At 55.4% G+C, this 17,577-nt stretch overlaps 2 protein-coding genes across 3 annotated transcripts in view; both read left to right on the top strand.

The window, feature by feature from the left end:
* The first annotated feature begins 3,774 nt into the window (after positions 1-3,774).
* On the top strand, positions 3,775-7,403 carry SC5D (sterol-C5-desaturase). The gene is made up of 5 exons (XM_027713654.2): positions 3,775-3,840; positions 4,414-4,631; positions 5,223-5,355; positions 5,790-5,890; positions 6,173-7,403. Exons 2-5 carry the CDS (start codon positions 4,422-4,424, stop codon positions 6,596-6,598), a joined length of 870 nt encoding a protein of 289 aa, XP_027569455.2. The 5' UTR covers positions 3,775-3,840; positions 4,414-4,421; the 3' UTR covers positions 6,599-7,403.
* A 4,472-nt stretch (positions 7,404-11,875) lies between these two features.
* SORL1 (sortilin related receptor 1) overlaps positions 11,876-17,577 on the top strand; it is a 44,800-nt gene continuing 39,098 nt past the window's right edge. The window contains exon 1 of one of the 2 annotated variants that reach the window (XM_027713652.2): positions 11,876-11,987. The gene's annotated coding sequence lies outside the window, so the exon portion shown is untranslated. The remainder of the gene's footprint in view (positions 11,988-17,577) is intronic. The other variant, XM_027713653.2, reaches the window with a different exon arrangement.

The following is a 17,577-nucleotide window of genomic DNA, read 5'->3' as shown; positions in this document are numbered from 1 at the left end:
CTTTTGGGGTTACTTCAGGTCATTTTGGGGTTACTTCAGGTCATTTTGGGGTTACTCTGGGTCATTGGGGTTACTTTAGGTCATTGGGGTTACTGCAGGTCAAACTTACTCTCTGCTGAGAATTTTGGGGTTACTTTAGGTCAAAAAAATGGCCTTTTGGGGTTACTCCAGGTCATTTTGGGGTTACTGTGGGTCGTTGGGGTTACTTTAGGTCATTGGGGTTACTACAGGTCAAACTTACTCTCTGCTGAGAATTTTGGGGTTACTTTAGGTAAAAAATCCAGCCTTTTGGGGTTACTTCAGGTCATTTTGGGGTTACTTCAGGTCATTTTGGGGTTACTCTGGGTCATTGGGGTTACTTTAGGTCATTGGGGTTACTGCAGGTCAAACTTACTCTCTGCTGAGAATTTTGGGGTTACTTTAGGTCAAAAATCCAGCCTTTTGGGGTTACTTTAGGTCATTTTGGGGTTACTCCAGGTCATTTTGGGGTTACTCTGGGTCGTTGGGGTTACTTTAGGTCATTGGGGTTACTTTAGGTCAAACTTACTCTCTGCTGAGAATTCTGGGGTTACTTTAGGTCAAAAAACTGGCCTTTTGGGGTTACTTCAGGTCATTTTGGGGTTACTGTGGGTCGTTGGGGTTACTTTAGGTCATTGGGGTTACTGCAGGTCAAACTTACTCTCTGCTGAGAATTTTGGGGTTACTTTAGGTCAAAAATCCAGTCTTTTGGGGTTACTCCAGGTCATTTTGGGGTTACTCCAGGTCATTTTTGGGTTACTCTGGGTCATTGGGGTTACTTTAGGTCATTGGGGTTACTGCAGGTCAAACTTACTCTCTGCAGAAAATTTTGGGGTTACTTTAGGTCAAAAATCCAGCCTTTTGGGGTTACTTTAGGTCATTTTGGGGTTACTTCAGGTCATTTTGGGGTTACTCTGGGTCATTGGGGTTACTTTAGGTCATTGGGGTTACTGCAGGTCAAACTTACTCTGTGCTGAGAATTTTGGGGTTACTTTAGGTCAAAAAACTGGCCTTTTGGGGTTACTCCAGGTCATTTTGGGGTTACTCTGGGTCATTGGGGTTACTTTAGGTCATTGGGGTTACTGCAGGTCAAACTTACTCTCTGCTGAGAATTTTGGGGTTACTTTAGGTCAAAAATCCAGCCTTTTGGGGTTACTTTAGGTCATTTTGGGGTTACTCCAGGTCATTTTGGGGTTACTGTAGGTCACTGGGGTTACCTGAGGTCACTGTGGGGTCGTTGGGATCACCTGGGGCCAAGTTCTCTCTCTGGGGACCACCTTATGTCACCCACCAAGTCCAACCTCTGTGTGAAGTTGTACAAGTTTTCACCAGAATAATCCCATGTTTCCCACTCCAGTTTGTTCTCTGAACCTTCTCCCTGGGACTGCTGTTATCATTTGTATGGATTTTTTTTTTAATGAGTCTCTATTTCCATTATTTTTGGTTCAAGGAGATGAGGTTCCTTCTGTTCTTGGTGCTTCCATCCAGCCATTCCCAACTGTCAGCTTTCCACTCTAAGTTTAGGATTTGACTTAGAAGAGCAAACAAGACTGGTTCAAAATAATCTTTATTGAGAAAAGATAATTATGTGAAACTTTTTTCCCTGCTGAACCTGATTTTTAACTTATACTAAAATTTCCCTCACCTGAACCCAAAATTATTTTATTTTAATAGTTAAATAAAGATGATTCCGTGAAGAATGAAGAGTCTGACTCTCTGCATGGTTTTCTCTGAGATGGCAACTGGAAAAAGCCAGGAATTCCTCCATGGATTTTTCCTCATGAAGATCTTGCATCTATCCCAGATGGCTCCAAAATGTGCGTCCAATATATGGAATATCCACCTCTGGAGCCTCCAAGATAGGAAGGAACAGGAGCTGTTGGAGAGATAAATATTATTTTAGGACAGAATAACATCCTAAAATACCACACAGCGTCCCTGGACCACCCATCCCATCCTGGTCTTTGGTTTAGTTCTTTATTCATGGGGGTTTAAAAGCCCCACAGGGAATTTAAAACAGCCCAAGTTTTAAAGCCAAGTGAAATGGTTGTGCTGCACCTGAAAGAAAGTGGCTACAGGGACTTGGCAGTGATTTTACTGTTACAAATTCCATTTGTAAGCACTGTTGGTGCATTCAAAAAGAAATAACTACAGATTTAGTGGTGTAAATGAATTGTAGGTCAAGATATAACTTTTCTTCAGCTGCCTTGCTAAAAAAACCCACTGGTAATTGTTTTCTCTCTTGTATTTGCACTACAATTCTCTGTGTATATTTATGACAGTACATCCACACACCAGCAGGTGCAATATTGAAAGAGTTGTTAATAATAAATGGGGCCCAAATTTCCTCATAAATCAGTGTTCCTATTGTAAAACTCTGTTTTTAATGCCTGCGACTTCAACAAAATATAATCTTCTGGGCTGACATTTTTTCCTGCTGAAGGTTCCCTTACATTTAATCTATGAGGGAAACAGTCAAAGGGATTGGTTGTATCTCAACAAAACTGAGAATGGGAGAATATTTTTTGCTCATGTTTGAAAAAAAAAAGATGAAGCTAAAGATCTAATTCCCCTGATTTTACTGACTGAGGTGATGTCAGAAATACGTTTTGGTGGATCACTCTATCCCTCTTTCCCAGGTTTGTTGAGACAGAAGTCCACAAGAAGACTTGGTAAAAGACCCACATACCTTAGAACTCTCCAGGTAAAAGCATTCCCAGTGCTGTGCTGCCCACTTGAAGCAGGAGGTTGTCCATGGATGCAGGAATCTGGGTAGAGAGATGAGCAGGAATGACTTGAGCCAAGCCCTTGCTGTGTTTCTCTGTTGGAGTCTCTGTCTCAGGCCCTGGAGGTGGAAAAATGTGACCTGAGGGGTTGGAGCAGATGTCAGAGAGGAAAAATTCAGGTTTTCTGGATGCAGAGGAAACTAAAATAGAATCCCAGAATGGTTTGGGTTGAAAGGGACATTAAAGATCATCTCATTCCACCCCCTGCCATGGGATATTTCCCCTCCAAGTTCCATCCGACCTGGCCTTGGACACTTCCAAGGATGGGGCAGTCACAGCTTCTCTGGGCAACCCGTGCCAGGGCCTCCCCACCCTTATTTTAGGGAAGGATTCCTTCCATAAAATAACAAACCAAAAGAAGAAAAACAAGCAGCAGAAAACTGGGAGGTCAGGCTGATCATCCTCCCATAGCTGAAAAAAAGAAGAACATCTGTGGATCCTCTCTCTGTGAAAATTTTTAAGGGCAGGAGAAACTGCTGCCATGGGCACCTGCTGGCAGGAGGAAACAAAGGATAATGGAAAGGGAAAGTGTTGCAAACCGCCTGCACAGGCACAGGTTGCCCAGAGAAGCTGTGGCTGCTCCTGGATCCCTGGAAGTGTCCAAGGCCAGGTTGGACGGGGCTTGGAGCAACCTGGGCTAGTCGAAAGTGTCCCTGCCCATGGCAGGGGGTGGCACTGGACGGGTTTTAAGGTCCCTTCCAGCCCAAAGCGCCCCCAGGGATGTCCTGGCGGAGGGGACACCGCGGCCGCCAAAACCTCCCCCCGACACCCCCCGGAGCTCCGCACACCGCGCCCCGCCCCTAAACCCGCCCCTAAACCCGCCCCTAAACCCCGCCCCTAAACCCCGCCTGGCAAAGCCCTGGGTCACGCCCAAATTTTAGACCCCGCCTAACCCCGCCCCTTTCGCGCTGACGTCACCGCCCCGCGGTGGCGCGAGCGGCCCCGCCCCGGTGACGTCACGTGGCGCTACCGGCGCGGCCCCGCCCTCCCCCGACCCCGCCCCCCCTCCCAGCGCCGCTCCGGGACCCTCGGGCAGGTAACGGGGTACGGGACGTGGGGAGGGGGTACCGGGGTACCGGGGACAGGGCAGGGGGCACCGGCACCGCGTCCCGGCAGCGACACCCGCGGGACGCCCCGTTCCCAGCGATCCCCGCCCTCCCCCGCCACCTGCGGCTCCCAAAACTGACCCCCTCCTGCCCCCTTCGCCACCCACCCTGCCCGGCTGTCCTCGCCGGGAGCGGGATCCCCCGGGGAATCGCCCCTTGGGACCCCTGTGCCCCATGCGCCGCTCGAGGGCTGGTTCCCCAAAACCCACATCCTGCTGCCACCCGCGTCCCGCTGTCCCCGGAATGGGATGCTGTCGTGCACGCCCCCTCCCACAGCAACAGAGGGCAAACTTAGGGGACCCCCCACTTTCTGTGCTTTACACCCCACAACCTGGACTCGCCTGCCAGTGATCCGGACAGGCGGCTGACCTACCCCCCAAAATCCCAGCACTGCCACCCCACCCGTGCCCTTCGGAGCAGACCCCAGTGGCCCGGAGCTGGGCAGAGGCTGGGCAGACAGGGCTGACACCTCCTGTCACACCAGCCCTCGCTGTTTCCCGCAGGAGCCACCATGGATCTGGTCCTGGAAGCCGCCGACCACCACCTGCTGACGCCCTACGTGTACCCCGCGGGGTGGCCCGAGGGCGAGCCCTGCCGACAGCTCCTCAGCCTCTTCGTCATCACCAACCTGGGCGCCCTGGCCCTCTACCTGCTCTTCGGCACCCTCAGCTACTACTTCATCTTCGACCACGAGCTCAAGAAGCACCCCCAGTTCCTAGAGGTGGGTGCACACCCCCGTGTCACCCCCTGCCGCCCTGCTCACCTGGGCCCTGTGGCACTGCTGAGCTGTCAGTGCCCCCCTCACTGTCCCCTGGGATGTCCCTCTTTCCATCCTCTTCCAAATGCCACGTGCCAGTGCTGTGGTGTGGGTGGTCCCCACTGTGTGTCACAGCCACCCCTCTCATCCCTCTGGTGCCCGTCCATGCAGGGTCCTTGGTCATCCCTGACCAGAAACAAGTGCCACGACACACTAGACCCAGCACCCAGTGTGAGCCCTGTCCTGCCCCAACCTGTCCCCACATGGAGCAACCTGGGATAGAGGAAGGTATCCCTGCCCATGGCGGAGGGTGGAACTGGATGAGCTTTAAGGTCCCTTCCAACCCAAACCACCACCAGGGATGTCCACCCGCCATCCCGACCGAGGGGCAGCACACTGTGGTGCCACAGATGCCAAAGAGCCCGTGGCAAAGGGGTGGCCAAAACACCATCCCTCTCTACCTCATGAGGGGCACTGGGGCTCTCTGGTGTTTGCCTGACTCCCAGTATGGCCTCTCCCCCCGGCCCCCCTCCCCTGATCCCTCTCACCCCCCAGAACCAGGTGCGCCGGGAGATCTGCTACGCGCTGCGCTCCCTGCCCTGGATCAGCGTGCCCACGGTCGCCCTGTTCTTCGCCGAGGTGCGGGGCTACAGCAAGCTCTACGACAACATCGAGGACTCCCCGTATGGTGAGACACCCCCCCAGCCCCCTGCCAGGGCAGGACCCTCTGCCCACTGCCTGGCTGGGCAGCGTGCCCAAGAAATCCTCCTGGGCACCTCCTATCCCATCTATTAGTCAAAACCCCAAATCCTCTCCAGGCTGACATGAGGAGGAACCCAAACACCCTTGCTCAGGGTCGTAGCCCCCTGCTTGGCACACTGCCCCCTCCACAAAAGAGATCCTTCCCTTCCCTGGGCACAGCTCCTGAAAAAACAGTGCCTGACTCGCTTTCCCTGAGTCATGTGAGACTGTCTGACTTTCTCACCACATCTCCTCTGTGGGGCAAACCCTGACACAACTGGGGCGTGTCTCCCACCACAAGGGCCACTGCACCTCCCTGACCCCCCTCCTGGCCCCTATTGATGCCCATACGTGCCACCTCTAACACCCCTGTTCCCCCAGGCTGGTCTGGTGTCTTCCTCAGCATGCTGTCCTTCCTCTTCTTCACCGACATGGGCATCTACTGGATACACCGGGGACTCCACCACAAGCTGTTCTATAAGGTGTGAGATGGGATGGCAGTGGGATGGGATGGCAGGCTCTGGACAAGGGGCCTTGCCCTGCTCTGGGGCCGTGTCCAAGCTGCTCCTGCCAGGGGTGGGAGTGGTGGGTTTGACCCTCACCTCAGTCCACAGTGTGATGGGAGCTGAGATAGGAATGTGTCCCTCTCTCCCTGTTTGGGTGGTGATGGCCCGAAGAGCGGCCCATTGGGCTGTGAATCTGGGATTTTAGGGGATCACCCCCCCTGAAAGGGGCCACCCTGACGGCACGCCCTCTCCCCGCAGCGCTTCCACAAGCCCCACCACCTCTGGAAGATCGCGACGCCCTTCGCCAGCCACGCCTTCCACCCCGTGGACGGCTTCATGCAGAGCCTGCCCTACCACGTGTACCCCTTCCTCTTCCCCCTGCACAAAGTCACCTACCTGGGCCTCTACATCTTCGTCAACGTCTGGACCATCTCCATCCACGACGGCGACTACCGCGTGCCCCGGTTCCTGCGGCACGTCATCAACGGCTCTGCCCACCACACCGACCACCACCTGTACTTCGACTACAACTACGGGCAGTATTTCACCCTCTGGGACAAGATTGGCGGCTCCTACAAGAGCCCCACGTCCTTTGAGGGCAAAGGCCCCCACGACTACTTGCGCAAGCTCCGAGAGAAAGACCCCGGAGCACCCAACGGCCTCCCGGCCCCCAAGAGCGAGTAGGCTCCCCCTGGCCTGCCCCCTCTCCAGGATGACATTCCCTGGCTGGATCTTGTCCTGTTCCTCCCTGGCCACTTGAGGCTGTTTTCCCACGGACAAAGGGCCCCTGTCCTTGATGGTGTGACCAGCGTGGGGGGATTCTTGCCGAGCCCGACTCTGACCCCAAAACGGCGGCGTCCGGCCTCGCTCTACACCACAGATCTGCCCTGTTTTCCCTGTTGCTTCCCTTCCCAGCTACCTTTGGATCTCTGCTAAGGTCCCCTGCGCTGCTTTAGTGCTGTGCTGCTGCTTTACAACGAGAATAACACGGCACAAATAGAACAATAATGTGGCACAAATAGAACAATAACACGGCTCGTGGCAGGGTCCCTGTTCGTCTGCTGTGGCCATCGTGGAGTCCATCGGGACAGGCTGTATTTTGCAAAAAAAAAGCTACTAATGCCCACCTTTTGGGGGTGTTGTGGGTCCTCCTGATGGCTCCTCGATGAGCCGGGGCTCGGTGGGACTCCTCAGCGGGACTTGAGGTGCTTTCCTCCTTCCTCTCACCTGGGGATGCCCCATGGGGTGTGGATGGGACACATCCCAGAAACAGTCCACCTGTAGGACAGAGATGTACTTTGAGTCCTGCAAGTCCCTCGAGCTTCCTGAGAACGCTGAGGGAGGAGGAACAGATGCCTGGATGTGAGGGGCAGGGGCTTCTCCTCACTTGGGGGTTCGTGGCTTCCCCTCCCTGTGTGTTTCCTGCTGGAATCTGGTCCCCCTGCCTTTGGGTTCGACCCATGTTCAATAAATCTCTCTTGCCAACGAGGCTGCTGTTTGGTCCCTTCCTGTGGAAGCCTGTTTCTCCCCTCCAACACCCGTGCCAGGCTTACCCTGGGCAGTGCTGGCAGCAGGTATGTGCAGCACCCCCTCCCCTCTTTATCTCAGCAGGGTTGGGGACAATATCCCTGAGCAGCGTCCCCATCTCCTTCTCCTGCAGGGGGACTGAACCCCTCTACTCTCAGGGTGTGGATGAGAGCCACAGAGGCCCTGCTGACACCCCTGTATGGCTCAGAGGGGGTGAGGTCCTGGCACCGGCTGGACCAGTGTCTGCCAGTGGGAACTGCAGCACAGTCGGAGTGGCCAGAGCCACCTCCACTCCCCCAGACCTCCAGACATGTAACCACATCCCTGCACAGTGACTCCTGTGCTTTCCCACCCAGTCTCACCAGCTGTACCAGCTGCTGGACTTGCTCCCCACCCTGTCTCAGCCATCCCCGGAGCAGGGTGTGGCTCCAGGTCACACCACTACACCTCTGGACACCCATCCCATGTCCTGCCAGCACAGTCCCACACCTGGCCCGTGCTCTGCTCTCCCCTCCCCGTCACAGCTCCCTCTCCCCACGTGCACAGGACCCCTGACCTCTGTTTGCTGATTAACCTGGAGCCCAGAGCACTGCCCAGGGGTCAAGGCCAGGCCCAGATCGAACACAGTGACAACAGCGCTGACCTTGCCAACTGCCAGGGCCTGATTACCAAACACTAGACCCTTGGGAAGAGTCCTGGACTTCTCATCAACCCATCTTCCCACCTCTGCTAAGCCTAATGCCTGGGTACCCCATCCTGCAGCCCCGGGGCGAGTGATGACCCATGGCAGATGGATCCTTGCAGAAAAGTAAATTCTTATGAATGAGATGGCATCAAACTCGTGGTGCCCAACACCCTGGGCCCCTGCAGCCTCCCGCAGACCTTCTCCCAGCCGAGCACAGCCTGGACCCCTCGCATTCCCACCGGGCAGAGGGCTGGGGCTGCAGCACCACGACGCCTGAGAACAGGGAGATCGTGTCCTCCCGGTCCCACGCCTGCCGTGCCAGGGCCCCCGGGACAGAACACCCCCTCCGCGGTGGCCTCGGGGCGCTGTGCCACGGGGAGATGCAGCTCGCTGTGTGGGACCCTGGTGCTGCTGTTGCCACAAGGTGGAGGTGTTGCTCTCGACACGCCATGGCAGAGCTGCACCTGCGTGGATGGCCTTCCTCCTCCTCCTCCTCCTCCTCCTCCTCACCGCCCAACGTGAGGCAGGAGCAGCTTTGCCAGAGCACACTCATGGGGTGTCCCTGCTCCTGTTCCATGTCCCCCCCCACCCTGCTTCACCTGGCTACGTGGACTTCCTCTGAGCCCCAGCCTGCTCTCCTTGTCTGCAACAGCCACTATCCCACCCCACAAGGAGTGTTTGCTTCCCTCCTTTCGTCTCCTCCACGATGCTGTCCCGCACGCTGCACATTGAACATCATTTTCAGTGAGACCCTGGGCACAGAAAGTGACACGTGGTGTGTGAGCACAACAATCAGGTGCCTCTGGTGACAGCCCTGAGCCCTGCAGGAAACACCTACAAACCATCATCCACTCCCGATGAAGGCTCTGAGGCCAATGCCATGAGTGGGATAAAGCTTTCAGCATCCCTGTTTTGCTCCCTGACTCCAGCAACACACAACAGGTCCTTTAAACAACTCAATCCTCTCTCTCCATGAGGCTCCATGAGGCTCTGTGAGGGATGGCAGTTCCAGCCCCTCAGTTCCCTAAACCCTCCAGGATCTCTAAAGCTGAGACAGGGAAAGGTCTCAGGGAAGAGGTGAAGGAAAACCAGGGGGCCAGGGGCTCCTTGCCTTGCTCTTGGAGTTCACAGCTTTTACTGCTGATGAAATCCAGATGGACTTTAAAATAAACTCTGCTCTGTTCCCTCTCCCCTCTACGGCAGGAGACGGGTTCTCTTTTCAAGAAACAAAAAACACCTTTGGCAAAGGAAACCTGTGTTTCCCTCCACAAAGAAAGAGCCATTCATCTGCAAGCATTTGCCAGGTTCACCAGAGAGCTCCTTGCTAGAGCTCTCTCCTCGTGCCCACCACAGTGACCTGGCTGGAGGGAGCCCACGGGGGGAAATGGGGATGTTTCTTGCTCAGAGCACCAAGCAGAGGCTGGGGGGAGGACAGCACCACCACCCCCATGCACCCATTTCCTCCATTTAGAAACTGCTGCAAAGCCAGGTCCTCATTTCCTACTATTTCTTGTTCTATTCTTCCTCTATTCCTTATTTTTGTGTTCTCTTTGGGTCATTCTCACCACGTCTGCTCTGTAGAGAAAGTGGCTACAGGGATTCCCACACAATAAAACTCCCTCATTGACTCTGCCCTTACCCACAGTGACCTCCAGTCCTCCAGAGGGACATTACACCGAGTCAAGACCTCTAAAAGCTTTATTAGGAGGGCTTATAATTGTATTGACTCGATAATTGAAATACACTAACTGGGTTTCTAGGTGAAAGCACCTCGGGGAAAGCTCTGGACAACATTCCTGCTATTAAAGCAAGTGAAATAAGGGGGAGCAAAACTGCCTCGGGGCTGTCCATGGGATTTACAAGCTCCCATTCCTTCACTGCTGGGCCACATCCTTTTTCTCTGATGATTCCCTGATAGCAATAGAATTTCTGGAATGGTGCACAGCACATGAGGCAGAAGAACCCATCAGTCTGTTCTCAGCACCTCTGAGACACAAGAGGCCAGAACACAGGTAAGGCCCTTTCTCAGCAGCAACACTATGCCCAAATAATCACCTCTGGTTTAGAGAGACAAGCTGGGGCTGAGCAACAGGCACAGCCCTGCTCTCCTGTCATCTTCCACAGTCATTTGAGCCTCAGATCCTTGTTCCCCCCTCCCAGCACACACATGAGCCCCAGGGAGGGACAGGGCAAGTCACTCTCTGAAGGGATGCACGAGAGGTGCCTCTCCCAGCCTGCAGCAGCACCAGGGGAATCCCCACATCTGTGAGTCCAGCATTTTGGGCTGCCCCAATAAATCAAAGCTGTGGTCACTGGTGTTGGCCCTGCACAACCAACCACACATTTTGTTCACCGTGCCAGGGAGTTATGAGGGTGCAGGGGAAAGTTGCCTGTGCCAAATATTTTATGGGAAGCACACAGCCCTGGGCAGAAAGAACCTCTCCACTGCCACAGCTCAAACCCACCTGACCAGGAGCCAGAGGTGGGAGAGGTGACAGGAGGGCCTGGAGGGACCCTGGGGGTCTCTGGCTTCCCACTCCCACCAGCAGCCTGGGTGAGACAACACTCACCTTCCCAGCTCTGCCCAGGTGAGAAGATGCAGAAACTGAGATAAAGATGCCTAAGGGCTACCAGAAACACACCATGTGAAATCATCAGTGCCTTTTCCTCTCTCCTCTTGACATCCACCCACACCTTCACCTTCCCATCCAGAAGCAGACACAGCTCTTTATCTACCCAGCCCACACTCTGAGCAGCAAGGACCTGAGCCCACATTACCACGGTTCTATGTTTCACAGCACTGTGATTCTATCAAACCCCAGCCTGGACACTTGCACAGGCAATTGTGCTTCTTCCCACTGATCCTGGGGTGCGTTAGGCCCCCGTCCTGGGCTGGGTGACACAGGAAAAGTACAGCAAGGCTTTTTTTTTGGAACACCTCTCTCGTTCTCCAGAGGGAAGTAGCTGCAATGGTTTTGTTTGAGTTAATTTCACAGAATCTCAGAATAGTTTGGATTGGAAGGGACCTTAAAACCTATCTTGTTTCACCCCCTGCCATGGGCAGGGGAAGATCCCTAGACCAGATTGCTCCAAGCCCTGCCCAACCTGGCCTTGGACACTTCCAGGGATGGAGCAGCCACAGCTTCTCTGGGCAACCTGTGCCAGGGCCTCCCCACCCTCACAGCCAAGGATTTCTTCCTGATATCCAACTAAACCTACTCTTCATCACTCTGAAGCCATTCCTCTTTGTCCTGCCACTCACAAACACTTCCACTGACTCCAGCACGATCTCATTTACTCCGTCACAGCTTCGATTTCATTCGCTTGACTCTTGCGGCCGCTTCATTCCGCTTTTTCACTCCCTTTGACATAAATCAACTTGAACTTATTTCGCTCCTTCGGGAGGCGGGGGGGGGAGGGAGGGGGAACCCGAGCATCCTCCGGAGAGGAGCCGGGGGAGGAAGAGGGAAAGGGAGAAGGAGAGGAAGAGGGAAAGGGAGAGGAGGAGAGGGGAGGGGGCCCGAGCATCCCCGCGGGGGGGGTCTCGGCGGCAGCGCTGCCCATGCACATTCTCTCCGGGCGGCGGCGCGGCTCCCGCTCGGCTCCGGCTCCGCTCCGCCCGGCCCCGGCGGCACGAACATGGCGACACGGAGCAGAGCCGGGGCTGGCCGGGCCGCCCCGCTCCCCCTGCGCCTCCTGCCTCTCCTGCCGCTCCTGCTGCTGCTGCCGGCGGCGCCGGCCGCCCGCTCGCCGCTGCTGCTGCTCCGCTCCCCGCATCCCCCCGCCGCATCCCCCCCGGAGCCCCCGCGGGGCCGCCGCGCCGCGCCGCGCCCGCCCGAGCCCATCCAGGTGTACGGACAGGTGAGCACCGGGGACACGCGAGAGCCGCCCCCCGCAGCGAACACCCCGTCCCGGCACCCCCCCGCCCCGTCCTTCCCTCGGGTGAGCGCTCGGGGGGATGCAGGGCGCGGGGGGCGGAGTGGGTCCCGCGTGGGGAAGGGTCGGCGCGTCGCTCGCCGGCGGCTCGTTCGCTGCTCCATTCGCGTTTTTAGGGTCTGCTCGTCCCTGCGGAAGCCGTTCCCGCAGCCCGGCTCTCCCCCAGAGCCATCCCGCACGGGGGGCACCGTCACATTCGCGTCCCTGCTCGGCGCTCCCCAGCAGGATGCTCTCCCGGCGGGAGCAGCCAAGGGCACGCGCGCAGGGATGCGGGGCCGCTCATCCCCGCCGGGAGCGAGTCCCTGCGGCTGGCAGCGGGCGGGAGGTGGGCAGCGGCAGCTCTCTGCTGGGGATGCTCGTGAGGAACGAACGTCCCTGCGCTCGGAAGGCCGGGCAGAGGGAGCGTGACTCCGGGAGAGGACATGGCTATTTGTGAGGCACCGTGTCCTTCTCCCTGCGTGTCTGAACCATCCTCCACTGATCCTTGGAAAAGAGGGGGAGAGGAGTTGCTCATCGCAGGGAAACCTAGAAAATGCTGTTTCTTAAAGTATTCGGGCTCGTCCCTGGCAAGTTTTGCTGCCAGGACCATAAAGGCTCCCCCTCACCCCCTCTTTTCCAGGCAACCATCACTTTAGGGGTGATGAGGACTTACACTTGGACTTTTGGGTGCCTGCTATGGAAAGCTTCAGCCTTGAAGAGTCTACTTTGTTTCTTGAGTATCCACACGCTAGACTAAATTACACTGCCCTACTTGACCCTCCTTGCTGACACTGTGTCCCCTCACGTGCCTAAAATGCTGCTGGGGGAGGAACCAGCCCACGGAGGGACAAGGCACACTCACAGAGAGGCTTTGAGCCTTCAGTGACATCTACATTTGCCTCCTTGGGTAGTGCTTTCCCTCTGGGTGCCCTGTAATTCCCCCTTTTTGCTACTTGTAGGATAAGAAGGAGCCAGTCACGAGGCAGGGCTGGCCCTGGAGCTGCTGGAGGGGTACACACAGGGCTGGTGCTGCTCCTAAAGCCCTTCTGTTCCCTTGTTTAGGGAAAAGCTGTTCCTCCTCCCCTTGAAAATCTGCTTCGCCTCCTCTACCTCCTCAACGTTTGGCTGTTTTTAGCACAACACAGCTACCCCATTTTAGAAGAAGAAACCATGACACTTGTCTCTCATCTACAGAAAGACATTTGTAGCACTTTCCCTTCTGTCTCCCCGTGGCTTTCATCCAACCCACCCGCCAGGTAGGGCTGCTTTGGCAGGAGCAGCCTCTGTCACCTGGACACGGAGCTGCAGATCCAAGAGGGTGCAGCAACCCTGTCGCTATCCAGGACAGGACTGATAGGAAGCAGTGGGAGTTCAACAGTTTGCCACTGTTTGGGCTTTTCTCATTGCCTTAAGCTTTCAGAGGGGATTTGCCTGGAATGGAGCTGCTTTTGCTGGCAGCATAGCAAACAGAACCTGCTCCTTCTGCTGCTTCGGGGCAGGACACATTAAAAAAACCCCAGGTATGTCAGCAGGAAGAGTTGTTTGTCACTACACAACAGTTCTCCCAAGTGCTACAGGGCTTTAAATCAGGGTCTGCTTTAATAAAAGGGACAAGAAGGAGCCCATGTGTCCCAGCCTGTGTTACAGATCTGACCCCACAAATTACTAATGCCCAGTAAGCCGGAATGCTGTGCAGCTCAGTGCTCGGGGGTCTCGTGCCTTGTCACAAGCATCTAACAATCCCCTCCTCCCCCAGGTCTCTGGCACTCTAATCCCAGCAGAAAATCACGCAGTCAAAGCAGTCCTCTCACAGGGACATCATCCTAAGGGGCAGTGCTTGGACTGAGCATCCCTGTGCAGTCCCTTATCTGGGACACATCCTGCTCCTGTGGGTTTGGCAGGTTACTTGGCCATATGCTGGGCACTGGCTCATGCCTGAGACTCCCTGCCCTTCTCTGGCTCTTGATTACAGTCCTGTAACAGGCTCATGGGACAGCTTAGAGCCCAGGCTGAGCTCAGAGGTGAAGGAAAGCACCTTCACCTTGTTGCTGCTGTGGGTGATGTCCCCAGGGCACCAGATGGCACCTGCTGGAACCAAGGAGGGGAAGGAAGTCCAAACGCTTTGTGGCTCCTTGGGAGCCAAACACAGCTTACTCAGCATCATCAGGAAGAGGCTTAGAGCCCTCTTGCCCTAAACTCCAAAGATACAAGCACAGGATGTTACTTGGATTCCTCACCTGGATCCTCACCCACTGCCAATCGCATCCTTGCCTGGCTGGCTGCAGCAAAACTTTTGGGATCCTCAGCAAGTGACAAGAGCAGCAGCCTAAACCCCTGTGCCTTTGTGGCTTTTCCTTGTTTTTTTTCCGACTCTGAAGCTGCAGCCACCAAGAGACCAAACACACGACTCCGGAGACCGTCAGCTCGGAGACAGAGCGGGTTTTGTTCGCTCACTCGGCCCTCACCTCCACCGGACTCTTGGGGAGGGTTACAATGGACAGACTGTAACAAAGCAGGCACTGACACGAGACAGGGCTTTTCTGGGACGCCACTGACAGCAGAGAAGCATCCCCAGGGCAAGACAAGTGCTGCCTGCAGCCCCTTGGGTGCTCTCTAAACCCCTTCCAGCAACCGCAGCACCGCACCCTGCCTTCCTCTTCCTGGCACAAGCCACTCATCTGGAGCCCACCCTCCTGTCCCCTAACAGCCTCTGTTCTCTTGCCTACACATCCCTACTCAGACCTGGAGACAGGGCTTGGCTCCAGGATTTCACATTTCCATGGAACATCCCCACCATCCCACACAAATCCCGTCTCCTGGGTGAAAACCAGCCACAAACGGCATCGCCTGCCAGGACTTTGCTCAGTGCAGCAAACAAGGAAAAGGAAAGCAGCCACTTTGGCTGCTTAGGTGTGTGCAGGGTCCAAGGGTGTTCTGGGACTGTGGGGAAGGCTCTGTAGGGAGTGTCATGTCTCAGCCACAGCAGACATTGAGGAGAAGTGTTGGGGTAGGAGGCCAGCCTGGGCCTGCTGGTCCTGAGGGGTGAGAGAGGGGAGCACGGTGACCAAGAGCATTTACACTGCTGAGCTGCTAATACAAGTCTAACCTTTACCTGCAGACATCCCTTTCCCTTCTCTGGAAAGGGTTTATCCAAAGCCACCCCCAAAAGCATGCAACTCACAAGAAATTTTTGCTTTAAACCACACTGGGATAAAAGATATCTTATCCAACTGATGGTGGCTCCCGTGGCAGCCAGTTCACCCTCTGTGCTGCCACTGCAAGGCCTTGAGTCTCTCCCCACAGTCATAGCCTGTGCAGGGCCATCACCTCTGTGCCTGCCCTTCCCCTGAACCAACGTTAGTGCTGCCCTAACACCAGCTCATCTCTTCCCCTTCTGGGGGGAACCTACTTCATTGCTCTCAAGCTTCCCATTTCCTGTGGATAACATCTCCTGCCTTTGAGGAAAAGCACCAAGTCTTCATCATTTCCAGGCTATTTACTGTGACACGACCTTTTACCAGCCCACCACTTGACCTTGACCCTGCCCACCCCTCTGTGCTGATGAAGACCTCAGATAACCTCCTGACAACATGCAAGCTGGCAGAGAGCCTTTCTCCTTCCAGAGAAGGCAGAAAGTGCTTGGCAGGGTAAATGCCACCCAGCCCTGGGAACGCTGGATCAGTCACGCTGCATCGGAATTGAACCGTACTTAATTTTGACCCAGTTTGCCAGAGCCCTTCCCACATTAGACTTTAACCTTCTGGAGGTGCCCTGGGTGCTGATGGCACGGCCCAGCCACATCCTTCCTTCTTCGTTTATCACAAACCCCTCCCCATCTCCGTGTCTCTCCCAGTCATCCTGGGAGGGCTCCCTGCTCCCAGCACTTGCTCTTTCCCCGAGCTTGCCAGGAGACACGGATCTCTGGAAGCCACACAGTTCCTGCTCCTGGCACCGCAGTGGCTGGGAGAGGTATTTGTGTTTTTAATCCATTGTTTCCCCTTCAGCAGGTTCCTCTCAGATCGTGGTGTCCCAGGAGGCATCACTTAAGCTTTCCAGAGCTGCAATCACCAGCTCATGGCACACTTTAGACCTCTCCTGCAGGTTATGGGGGAATGGATTTCATCAGCACTTACCCAAATCTGCTGGGGCAGCCTCCATTCCCATCACATCCCTCCCCTCTGCCAATTTAGGAGAGCTCATCTCCAGGACCTTCTTACTAAGGGGCCAGGTTATTTCTGGTTGTTTCTGGGTTCCCCCTCCCTTACCTTTCCCTTTCTCCTGGAAACAACAGCTAAGGGAGAGCTCTGTTGGTGCAGCAGAGAGAAAACAGCCCCGCGAGCAGACGATTCCAGTATTAACAAAATTAACACAGGCCTGGCGCTCTCCGAAATGAGTCACCCGTGTTTCATATCAATGATTTCAGACCCTGGCATTTTCAGTCCAAGCCACAAGCAGCGCCACGGCAGGCACAGGCTGTATTTTAAAATATCATGGCAGGGCTAGAAACAGATGCTCGGGAGCAGAGCAGAAGGTACAGTAATGAAGCTTTAGTGGGAGCGCACGGGGAACGCGGCGTGCCGGGAATGCAGGAGCCACCCATGACACTCATCCCCGAGGCTGGGCTATTGCATAAGCCTTGCCAGGGGGGAGGCAGAGGAAACAGGGACAAAAAGGCCTGGTACTTGTCCTCTGAGGCTTCCAGTGAGCTGGAATGATGAGGAGCGTGGTGAGAGCACCTTTCCTTTTAAAGCCCTGTGCTTTGCTTCTGACCCCTTCCAGCAGTGGCTTTCTTTAGCCCCATCCTCATTCCACCAGCTAGTGGGGGCAAAATGTTTAGCCCATCCCTCTTCTGCAAGCAGCCCTGAAGCCAAGATCTGACCTGATGGCAAAACTTGGTTTCAGCAGCCGCTCACAGCCACAGAGACCCTTTGCTCTCTGAGACCCTCACTCACCAAACCACAGTAATAACCTACTGTCTATTCAGAAATTTCCTAGGAACAACGTTTTTTTTTACAGGCATCCCTTTTTCAGTTGTGTAACCAGGACGGGAAAACACATAAGCGATGCCTAGGAATCTATTCTGCACACCCCCAATTTTACAGCATCCAGCCTCAAGCCCTGAGCAGTCACAGTACGTCTCCTCCCAATTTACCACGCCAGGCCTATGGCTGGAGCATTAATCCCCAGCAAAGCAAACCCAGAGACACACACAGCGAGCTGCCAAGCCCACTCCACACACCAAGAATAGCCCCTAATGCTGTCCTGTCACTTGTCACCGCTGTTAGCAGGCACACAGTATTTCTGCTCGTGGTTCGTCACAGCCAACGGCGCGATTTCTGCACGGGGAAGTCACACTTCCCACGCAGAGCAGCTCTCTGGGGGCTCCAAGGCTGGCATTTAGAGTCCTCTGGTGATGGAGTAGCTCCAGCAAGGTGCCCCTGCCAGAGTCACTCCTCTCCTGGGCAGCCTGCACCGTGCTGGAGCCCGGGGCTTTCGCTAACGCTGCAGTTTGTCACGAGCCAGGGTTTGAGCCACC

Source organism: Pipra filicauda, unplaced genomic scaffold (genome assembly GCF_003945595.2).
Source record: "Pipra filicauda isolate LSUMZ 115617 unplaced genomic scaffold, ASM394559v2 scaffold182_size1470994_pilon, whole genome shotgun sequence".
Classification (NCBI taxonomy): Eukaryota; Metazoa; Chordata; class Aves; order Passeriformes; family Pipridae; genus Pipra; species Pipra filicauda.
This window is presented reverse-complemented; position numbering and strand designations above follow the sequence as displayed.

Coding starts and splice junctions, on each gene's coding strand:
- SC5D (XM_027713654.2), top strand. CDS start 4,422: ATGGATCTGGTCCTGGAAGCCGCCGACCACCACCTGCTGACGCCCTAC. Junction 4,632..5,222: donor AGCACCCCCAGTTCCTAGAG/GTGGGTGCACAC, acceptor CTCACCCCCCAG/AACCAGGTGCGCCGGGAGAT. Junction 5,891..6,172: donor ACCACAAGCTGTTCTATAAG/GTGTGAGATGGG, acceptor CTCTCCCCGCAG/CGCTTCCACAAGCCCCACCA.